The sequence below is a fragment of the Panthera uncia genome (assembly GCF_023721935.1).
Source record: "Panthera uncia isolate 11264 chromosome A1 unlocalized genomic scaffold, Puncia_PCG_1.0 HiC_scaffold_17, whole genome shotgun sequence".
NCBI lineage: Eukaryota > Metazoa > Chordata > Mammalia > Carnivora > Felidae > Panthera > Panthera uncia.
In genome coordinates this window covers 7,280,141-7,291,239 of record NW_026057577.1, presented here as the reverse complement: position 1 = coordinate 7,291,239, position 11,099 = coordinate 7,280,141, and the positions used below count along the sequence as shown (strand labels likewise).

The 11,099-nt window shown below is 41.6% G+C and overlaps 1 protein-coding gene across 9 annotated transcripts; it reads right to left on the bottom strand.

The window, feature by feature from the left end:
• Positions 1 to 333: 333 nt before the first annotated feature.
• On the bottom strand, positions 334 to 10,253 carry HNRNPH1 (heterogeneous nuclear ribonucleoprotein H1). Of its 9 annotated transcripts, none has more exons than XM_049648995.1 (13): positions 10,182 to 10,253; positions 8,947 to 9,075; positions 7,454 to 7,609; positions 7,098 to 7,241; positions 5,469 to 5,607; positions 4,341 to 4,519; positions 4,188 to 4,259; positions 3,998 to 4,131; positions 3,718 to 3,853; positions 3,240 to 3,299; positions 3,058 to 3,147; positions 2,300 to 2,392; positions 334 to 1,171 (listed from the first exon to the last, which is right to left on the bottom strand). In XM_049648995.1, the coding sequence occupies exons 2-13, from the start codon at positions 9,041 to 9,043 to the stop codon at positions 1,053 to 1,055; spliced, it is 1,419 nt and encodes a 472-aa protein (XP_049504952.1). In that variant the 5' UTR covers positions 9,044 to 9,075; positions 10,182 to 10,253; the 3' UTR covers positions 334 to 1,052. The 9 variants fall into 9 exon arrangements, with proteins under 9 accessions (XP_049504952.1, XP_049504953.1, XP_049504954.1 ...); XM_049648996.1 differs by lacking the exon at positions 10,182 to 10,253 and adding an exon at positions 10,114 to 10,134; XM_049649000.1 differs by lacking the exon at positions 10,182 to 10,253 and adding an exon at positions 1,772 to 1,821 and having other exon boundaries at positions 1,039 to 1,171; positions 8,947 to 9,043.
• Between the last annotated feature and the right edge of the window lie 846 nt (positions 10,254 to 11,099).

Sequence of the window (11,099 nt, the reverse complement as noted above, 5' to 3'; positions counted from 1 at the left end):
CATGCCTGCTGCAGGCCTCCGCGAACATGCAGAACATGCAGTGAGCACTTCGGCCTCTCCATGTTTTATGCAAGCGCTTAGCAAGTCAGAGGCAGCTCAGGTTAGGTCCTACGCAGCCAGGCCAAACACACAGCCCTTCCACAAGGGCCCCACAAGCTAGATTTACCTTCAGTTGCACTGGAGGGAAGAAGTCTGACGACATCTACACAACAGCCTCAACTGCCGAGCCTCTCTGCCACAGCCAAAGACGTGAGCCACTGTCACCTACGCCCCGGGCAGGAATAGAGCACCAAGAAACAGTCCACATGACACTGAAGCATAGACAAGACAAAGTGCAGTTTTTAAAAGGAAGATTTATTTGACAAGTTTCACTTAGCGCAATACACCTAAAAGGAAATCACAATACAATGAAAGATTTAAATCAAGGCCTCAGAATTTCATACAAACACCAAGACCAAAATCCTAAAGTATTGGTATTGCGTCTCAAATTTCCCCCATTAACTTAAAAAAAAAAAAAAAAAAAAAAAAAAAAAAAAAATTAAAATTCAGCGTACTATAACCCCATTAAAAAAAAAAAAAAAAAAAAAAAAAAAAAAAAAAAGAAGCTTAAACTTACGTGCCTTAGAGGTTATTAAATGAAACTAGAATTAACAAACATGCCAAATGTTTTCACTTTTAATTGTAGACACAGCTCCTATATTGAGTTTTACAAAAAAAAAGCATGTCTTTCAACATGCATCCAAACAGTGTTCAATGTAATGTGGTATAAGAGCAACATTTAACATAATTCAACTGCTTTAACCTAAATACACTTACTGCTTAAGTACATCCTACTATATAACTAGAGAAAAGCTGAAAATTGTTTAACAGTTATAGTTTACTCGGTTGTTACATCCTAGATGAAAGTTTGTGTTCAAAAATACTGAACCTTAAGTCTTTAAAACAATCCTTGATTTCCACTTAGAGTAAGCATAAATCGCAAGCTTGTATTGCAAAACTGTTAAACTTTTTTCTTTAAAAAATGTTGACCAAGAGTCAGTGATCAGGATCAATTACATTCCCCATCCACCACTCATACTGGACATGCTAGACATCCCTCCCATTCCGTTCACTCCCATAGATGCACGGCTTCCACTACTGTAGTAGCTGCTGTTCACTGCTCCTTGGCTGCCTGCAAAGAGATCAATATGACAAGTCAGGAGAATTACCAGATTATCAGTCAAATAAAATATAGCATTCCAAGAAAAAGTTTAAAAAGTATACGAGTACAAATGGCTGCTGTCCAAGTGGCGAGAAGCATGTTTGGGAAAGGGGACTCCCGACTCCAAACAAGTCTCAATTAACCCCTTTTCTCTGCAGTACCAACTTGCCAGACTCTCGTGCTACCATTTAATTGGATGCTTCAGGATCAACATAGAAAATTAAGTTTAAAGGAAAACTAGTGTTTTTCAAAAATTGCAAAATTACTTCATGTTGTTTTTAAAGCTAAACAAGGCATTTTAAAAAAAAAATTTTACCATAAACATTCACAATGTGTCCATCGAATGGCATATATGAATAGGGAGGACAGGGGCAGTCTCTTGCTTTTCCTATTCATGGTGGGCAGGAAGTGAGACGACAAAAGTTGGACTAAAGGCAACTCACTGTGCCCAAAATGGCAGCCTCCATGGAGTTAAGTCAGAGCCATTGACTGCTATAGAAATAGTGTTATTACAACATATCAGTATTTGCTATTGGGAATTTAAATTATATTTTTTGAGAAAATATTTACCTATGCAATGTTTGATTGAAAATCACTGGAGTTTTCCTGTAAAACTTGGTCTGCAAAAGGATTTTGTAGGGTAAGACTATAATACCAAAATACCATTCTTTAGACCAATTGAAAAAAAAAATCAAATAAAAGCAATCCTAGGATAAAACTGACTAGTAAATACGGTCCTGAACCCAACCACCATTCTACTTTATAAAATTCTCCCTCCATCTAAAATGGATTTAATGCTAACGAAAAGACAGAAAAAAAAAAAAAAAAAAAAAAAAAAGATGAACAATTTTTTTAATAAATGGAGGCAGATGTTTTCTGGCTTGACATTATTCCAAGTTGCAATGACTAATAATTTATACAACACTCCCCCTCCCAAAGATTGGTTCTGAAAATTAAGCTATTAAAAGAACAAGTTACATTTGGATCAAAAGCATATTATTTGTTAACCCCAATTTCACCAAAAAGAAGCCTGCATATTCCCCCAACTAAAGAAACCTGCCTAAAACTTATCTCAAGTATACAGAAAAACACACTTACCATATCCACTCATGCTGCTCTGGCCGCCATAGCCGCCTCCATAACCACCACTCAGCTGCTGACTGGCTGGGCCACCATAACTGGACTGGTTTGCTGTTAAGTTAAGAGAACATTAGAACTCTGTGCCATATGTAATGTGGTACCTGGTGGTACCGGGCTTGTAATTCTAAATCTATGATTTTCCAGTCTTTTGATTTTATAGTACTATAATCCTCTGTCTCCTTCTGCCTATTGCCTATGACCAAAACTACCTTTCTATCCATCGTATGAACTAGTCAAACATTTAAACCAAAAGGCCAACAGTATGCACATCAGCAGGACTAAATGCACATGATTCCATAAAGTAGAGGCATTTTGAGAAGACCTTAGGATACTGCTTAACTGGATTTAGTGGGGTTTTACCCCATAATTTATACAGTAAGGTTATGTCAATACACAGGTATAACTGAACACCTAATTATGCCCAACTATGCCCAAGAATTTATTGATCCTGTGCTTTTTAGTAATTTTAGACTTATACTTCATAAAGACAACCGAACTAGTTTCTGCCATCCCCTCCCCCAAAAGTACTTAAAACTAGTCATCTAAACAGTTTTTACATTAACTCACAAGGATTTAAATAAGCCAGACAAAATTCAAATTGAAAACTCTTTGCCTAACTTAATTATGCTAAACTCATTAAAATATAAATTAACTTAACTTATATAATCGACTTATATAGATATGTTTTGGTTTTTAAAAAAACTAACGATATTTACACAAGCCCATGCCTCCCATCATTTGGCTACCATAAGCACCACCGCTTGCTCCTGCTGTAGAATTCAAGAAGAGTTCTACATATCTGTGTTCTGAAATGAGAGAAAAGGCATACAAGGTTAGCTTAAAAAAAAGACACTAAAGTGATATTTACACAAACCCATGCCTCCTAGCATTTGGCTACCGTAAGCACCACCGCTTGCTCCTGCTGTAGAATTCAAGAAGAGTTCTACATATCTGTGTTCTGAAATGAGAAAAAAAAAAGTTTGAAAGTCTTTGTTGGTGAAAGAAAGAGAGAGAAGCACTTTTAAGTTCTTAAACAAGTAGATCTGTGAACTTCAAATACTTTTGGTAAAAAAAAAAAAAAAAAAAAAAACTCTAGCTGCTTCTCAGGCAATTGGACTATGCACACTTCAAAAACCAGCCTTCTGATTTAAACATTCATCTAAATTAAGTCTGTCAATTAAGGCTATAATTCAAGTCCGTGTTCTCATCACAAACCCCTTCCAATCCCACTAAACCCACATTTTTTAAACACAAACCAAAGAACTAACTCATCAGACCGAATTTCTCATACATCCCTACTACTTCTCTATCACAAACACTGGTCACTCAACCATCTGTAGAGACCCCCGGGGCCAAGACACTTAAATCTCACTTACGCATATTTGCTTTGTCTTTTGACATAGCTGCCACAGCATCTTCGTGAGTTGCAAACTCGACGTCTGCTTCACCGGTTACTCTGCCATCAGGACCAATTTCAATGTGTACTCTCACAGGGTTCAGCGGTGAAAAGAACTAAATATAAGTATTTCAGAGAATAAAGTCAAATCTCTATTGTTAGAAAACACAAATTTATAGCGTACTGTTTCACTTAGACTAAGAACCAAGTTTTTAATGCTCTCCTGAAATAGACAACCTGTAAACTTATCTTACACTTACATTATAAATGTCATTCTCAGTAGCTCTGTAAGGTAATCCCCGCATGTGTACACAATGTCCTGTTGTGCTCTGGAAAGTAGAGCCACCATCCCCGTATCTGTGATCAGACATTCCTGAAAAACAATAATTGAGGTCTAGATGGACAAGAGTGTAAGTATCCTTTAGTTGAGAAATTCAATTCTTACCTTACCTCTTCCAAATCTATCTGACCCAAATCCATAGCCATCATTATATCCATTATAATCATCATAGCCTCCGTAACCTGGAAGACAAGAAGTACAATCAATCAAACGAAAACAGTTACACAAACAACAGACCTTGTGGTATCTGCATATTGACGTACCTCCTCCATAAGCACCACGTCTCATCCGTTCAAAGCCAGCTCCCCTGCCAATGCTGTTATACCCTCTGCCAGCTCCAGGTCTGTCATAGGGACCTGGCCGCTGCATGGCCATAAGCTTTCGTGGTGGATCATAGTGAGTTCTAACTTCAGCTCGACTGCTCTTAAAGATTTCGATATACCTAAAGCATTGTTCACGAAGGAAAGGGATGGGGAAGGGAGAAAAAACATTAGTTCATTTCATACAGGTATTTAGTTACACAAGAAAACAATGTGGTCATAGCCATGAAACTGACTAATATTTAAAGCCAGATTTCTTATATTTGCATAGGCAATGACCAGAAATTCACTCAATTGTAAGATTTAATGTAAATTGTATTTATATAGTATAACTCACTCCTCTGAGGCAGAGAGCCCAACCTTAGGGGTAGAGAGGAGTACTACAAATAAATGTTTTAGGAGGGAAAGAATTCCACTCAACTTTCAACATTTCATGTCTTAAATCCATTGGCATCATGTATAGCAAGTGGGCTAAAAAGCCAGCCTCCACCAACAGTCTAGCCCACACTACACATTTTCTTTCGCCAATAATACCCCAGGCCTATGCTTTTAGTAGAAATCAGCATAGGTAAGCGCATGCTTCAATGAAAAATAGTCACAAGCAAAGAGAATAAAACCTTTTGTGACAATTTCTTGAAAGCTATGCTTATTAATACATATGCAGAATATTTATACAGCAAGAAAAAGTTTGTTGCATTTCAACTTTAAAAACAAGATCAGAAAGTATCACATTTTCTTATGGTAATATTAATTTACTAGGTGGGTGTTATTACAGCTAAAGCCAGGTTTGCATTAACATTTTTTAAAGCCATAGTCTCTCAACTCTATTGATTAGAATTAGGAATCTTGGAATCTTACAGTATCGTAAGGGAGACCAAATTAACTGGGGACAATTTTAAAACCTAAACTTTAATCTGAATGCTTTATGGGACTTTAATATAGGGAATTTGAAAATTTTGGCAAAACATCAATTGGGACTAGAAAACAGGTTTTTCTTCTAAGCAGAGAGAATATGGATTTAATTGTTTACCATAAGAAAAGTGACAAATCCAACCAACCATCCATCCCCACCTGTGCCCTATTCTTTCCTTGTGTTTCTTTAGAGCCTTTTCAGCTATTTCCTGTGAAGCAAACTGCACGAAGGCCTCCCCCGTACTCCTCCCCTGGAAGTCCACCGGCAATGTTATCCCATTTGGCACGATTTCCAACCCTTCAACCCAAGGACAAATAACCCCAGTAGGGGGGCAATATTAACATCACAAGCCCAGAAATGATTCTTCTTATAGCTTTAAATAAACCAGAATTTTAACTTTAGGTGAACGGTATGCTTTCAACAAGTACTTTTTTACATATGCATTGTAATATGAAGTTCCATTATTACAAAGTATAACTCAATTCTTAACACACCCCATGGCACAGTATGTAAGAAAAAAACTTGAACACAGGATGCATTAAGAATTCAACAATTAACACTCTAATCTATGCAAATTAATGTTGAGAATTACACAAGAATTTAATAAAGTTTCAAGCATTAAATACAACAGTTACTATACTTAAAACACCTTTTACCTCAATTTATATTTCAATGTTCTAAGTGGAACTTCAACTTTTAAAAAAAATTACACATTTAAACATTTCATATACAAATTGAAACATTGCTTAAGTCATATAATTGACAAACATACAATCTAAACTTTTCAACAAACAACTGATCTACACAGCACAATCATGCACTCTTATGCTCTAATAGTAGTATGATTCACTTCTGGAAATTCCGTCTATGAAAAATCCTTTCCGTGGATACATTCCCAAGCTTACAAAAAGGGCTTAAAGCACTTTCCTAGAAGATATGAAATTATGTTCATATTTAACGTTGACAGATAGCATTCAATTCTCACCAATTTAGACAAAAACAATCAAAGCAGACTTGATTTCAAGAATTCTGGCAAAATATTAGGACTTGATACATATCTAAGTCAAGATTTTCATACATACTATACTGAACCATGAAAGGATTTCTTAATTCCACTTATCACATGAGTATTAAAATAGTACTTAAAATATATGATCTAACATTCTTCTACACATGCAATTTTACCAGCTCTTCAGCATAAAAACATTCAAATACTTTAGGCCCAGAACAGTTTCAAAATACTTTCTTTATTTCAGACAATGAGACTACATTCAAACTACTCTTACATTAGATTTTAATTAAGTTCATAATTCCCTGGCTACAACAACCAGTTGCTTCCGTATTTTTTTTCCCCACTAAGAGTTAGGCCATTAGAGATGTTTCTGGGCCCATGACCCAATTTGTCTTAAAACATAGGCACTTGCCATAAATCACAACAACCTAACTCAAACTAATCTAATGTTAAGGGATCTTACCTTTAACTTGAAGTACTTTGCTGAACAGCATTGTGAGGAAGTAGTTAAGCTGTTGAGGACAATCCTCAAAGATCTACTCTGAACTACAATACTAAATATAGGCAAAGTTAGCATTTTCAAAGTACTTAATTTCCACCTTTAAGATGGGCTTAAATTATTTGAAGGTCTCCAGGAAGAAGAAAACATTTAATTCACCTGTATATACTCACACCTGTTTAAATATCTAAGCTACTCAACTTTAAGGTCTATTAAATCACATGTTGCCAGAAGCTAGCCAGAACTCACTGCTCAGCAACAAACACAACTACATACCTGAGAAGAACTGAACAATTTCTTCCTTGCTACATCCAAAGGGGAGTCCTCTAAGCCGTACAAAGCCATCATTGGCCGTGTCAGGACTATTTGGACCAGTATGCTTCAACACCCAATCCATTTCAACGTTGTTTGACTTGAATACTGAAAGAGGTGCTTAGAATTAGTCAATTTTGGAAAGTCAGAGAATGAAGTTCAGACTTCCTGGGTCTTTAGATAATCTAGGAAGAGCTGCCATAAACTCCCTTAGATGACCATTTCCATGCGGTCAAATACCTAAAATTCAGAAGGGGTAAGATAGAGCTCTATGTGTTTAATGTTTTTATTTACTGTTACTAGGGCAACATAAATCAAACCTTCAACATATCTGTGTCCCATAGTTTCTCTGTCTTTTTTCAGGGCCAATTTGACTTCATCTTCTGATTCAAGTTCAACAAAAGCCTCGCCACTCGGTCTGCCTTCTCTGGTGTAGATGAAACGAATACCTTGAGCCCCATTTTGAATTTTGCAGTCTGGAAAGAAAACAACCGTTAATACAGAATTTAAAACTAAAAACAAACAAACAAACAAACAAAAAAAAAAAAAAACCACCTCTGGGTGATATAGATGAAACGCCTATTCATGCTCCACTACAAACAGAGCTTTTGCAAAGCCTAGAATGAGCAATGTTACCAAATCCCAGAGCCGCTTTCTAGAACTTAAGCCGTTAACTTCTCCCAAACTTCCTTACTCCCTAGATGATACATTCCATTACCTCAAGAAAACCCAAAATCCAAAACAGTTTAACAAAATTGATTTCCAAGTCTTCTCCATTGAACATCCTTTGAAACCCCTCATAAGTCTGGACTTTGATTTTATGGCATTTTCTGGGTACTGTTTCAAGTTTTGGTCCAGGGCACGTGGTTTTACCTTACTAGCAGCAACATTACAATTTCTCCTGTGAATCCAAATTTGCAGGGCCAGTACTCACCTAAGTGGGGATCAATGTTAGCAAGCTAAAATGCTCCAAGTTGCACAGCTGAAGCCAAACTCAGTCTTGCTCACCGCAAGGTGGCTTCCAGTGTACTTGGTTCTCGTTTTACAGGTCGTTTTCCGTTACCCAGGCTAAATTCAGACAGTAAGTCAATACTACAAGTGTCCTTCCAAAACCTGTAAATTTCTTCCAAATATATCTTTATCAGCCTAAACTCACACTAGCAATGAGAACAAGGACATTCTAGTAGAAATTATTCAGAAAACCTACATACTGGAAAAGAGCTACACAGACAAGTAAATTTCCCTGGGCTTCAGTGTCCTCAACTGTAAAGTGAGCCAGATCAAGAACTAGAATGAGCAAGAACTCGTCACAATTACCAAATCTTGATTTGGAAAATTGTCTGAAATTAACAAGTGACATTTTAACTTTCTGAAGTCAAATACCCTGCTTCAAGAACATACCAAAATTGGGAGTAAGTTGTTACACTTCAAGGTTTTGCAAAATGTTAGTATTGTTTGCCCAGCAACTGGGCAATTTTCTCAAGATGAAGAGAGAAATCCCATTTATCCTTTCGAAAAGATAGCCGTAGAAGACTAGTGCTTAAACGTAGGTAAAGCAAACAAAAAAAAAAAAATCAGCCAGAGAGGCCGCACTCCCCCCAAGAGGACTCGGAGGGCGGGCGGGGCTTTCGCAATTTCCATTGCGTAACAGCGGCCAGCGGGGCGCGAGCAGCCCAGAGGGAACGGCTGCCTCCCGCGCCCCGCCAGGGGGCGCCCCAGGCCCGGCCCGCCCCGCCCTGGCCCGACCGCCTCACGGCCCGCCTGCCCGTCCGCCGGCTCCGGCCCCGAACTCCCGCCTCCGCTTCAAACTCACCAGAAAAAAAACGCTGCACTTCGTCTGCTGAGCAAGACCAAGGCAAGCCCCGGACCTTCACCACGAATCCCTCTCCGCCTTCGGTGCCCAACATCATTGTCTCTTAGTGGGTCCTGGCGTCCAAACAGACTGCAAGGCGAGGGATGAACGTCAGAACAGGGAAATGTTAAAATTCAACAGCCCTCCGCCCTCGAGGCGCCCGACGGTCCGCGGCGCCCGAGTATGAGGCGAGCCCGTGCAGACGCCCGAAACCCAGCAATTCCAACACCAACACCTCTTTGGCCAACGGCCGGGAGCCCGAAGCCGCTGTGGGCACCAAGTACCGGTGCCCCAAGCCGAGGGGGCCCTGGCCTAGCGCCAGCGTGGAGGCAAGGAAATGGCGGCGGCCGCTTCCGCTCCGCCTCCTCCGACATCTCACACAATAGAGTCGACGCGGCCTGCAGGCCTCGGCGGCCCCGCCGCTACTCGGCGAATTACTTCTGGCTTCTAGTTGCAGCCCGCACCTTGCCAGGGCCCCACAGGCACTACCGAGGGCTAGGGATAAGCAGTCCTCGAAAAAATGACATCCTCGGGGGCCGCTGGGTAGCAAACACAGAGCGACACTCACCTACCTGAACACACGACTTCGGCGTGGCTGAGAAGAAATGGCCAACGGGCGCCTGCGCAACCTAAATAAGGCCCTTTGAACAAGCTCTGCGCACGCGCAGCTAGGTGCCCGCACCGCCCCCTTGCGTCACACAGAGCTCAGACGCATGCGTAATTTCATGAACGGGCCTCCCTCTAGGCAGCATATGATTGTGCGCACGCGTTTTGGGCTCATTCCCCCTCCCACCTCCATAAACCCGCCGGGCTTTCTTGCGCCTGCGCCATTCCGCGATTATTGAACTTCGAGCCTCTGCCGTTTATGATTTAGTTTCATGCGCATGCGTCTTCCTCCAAACAGTTCTGTCCCCTTACCCGCCAAAGTGGGGGAGGGGAATGGCGGCAATCCATCCCTGTAGTAACTATATGAAAGGCAGTCCCGAGATCCGGGATGTGGTACGGTGGCTACGTTCCTACCCCTACTCTAGCCTATTATCCGCGCTCCGGGCTGACCTGAAGGGACAGCCGCTCCCCGCCCTGGCGCCGCCTATACCCGTTTTCTCCCTAGAACCAGCCTATGACCACCTGGGCCTCTCCTGGGGGCTGCGACACCGGAAGCATGTCCAAGGCGTATGTGCCTCCGCTCCCCTTACCTGCCACCGTCGGGCCTGAGGCCCGGACCCGCGCGGGGTCTCCTGCGCGTGCTTCAGTCGCGTACCTGGCTTTTGCCCTAACGAACTCGCACCCACGCGACCCTCCCCCCCGCCCCCCCCCGCGGTGCTCAGTAGGCAGGCCCTGAACGCCGCGGGGCGCTGCCACGAGAAAGGGTGGCCGGAAGCCGTGTCCCACTGCACTTCATCAGCGCCGGACTCGGCTCTCCTGAGCAGGTTCCCGCTTAATTCTTCCAAGGATAAGTGGGTACTATTAAGTCCCTTTCCTCGGTGGAGACGCCGGTCACCCCATGTGAGCATATGGCACAAGATGAGTGGTGTTCCTGGTCCCCACCAGCACTGCAGGGAACTTACCTGCTTGTCCTCTCCACCTCAAACCTACGCACACAGGCCATAAACAAGTTAGCAATAAGGTAGTGTTGGACAGTTAGTGAAGGCCTCTCTGAATGCCACCATGAAAGGATTTGGGCGAAATCCTTGGGCGAAAGTTTGTTCCTGCCCAAGTGTAATAATCTGGAAGCCGCATCCAGTTTTGACAGGTTTGAGAAAACTAGAGAAAGATTCATCAATGGAGTAAAGGGGGACGATGATCCAAGATAGGATCCCAGAGGTAGGGTGATCCTGACGGGCCATTTAGGTCTTGGCAAGGGTGTTAACTCCAAGTGCAAGGGGAAGGCATGAGCAGATCTTCAACAGGGAGCAATACAAGCTGTTGGTAAAGGAAAATTCCATGGCTAGGAGTGAGAGGGACACAGAAAGAACAGTCAGGGTGAATAATGCTGCCTGCCCTCAAATGAAAACGGAGCTAGAGGAAATGGCATTTTGGCTGAAGTCACCAAGACGTGGGACTCTCAAATCTTCCAGACAGGAGGTCCATTTCTGGGTGGTTCACAAGTAAGG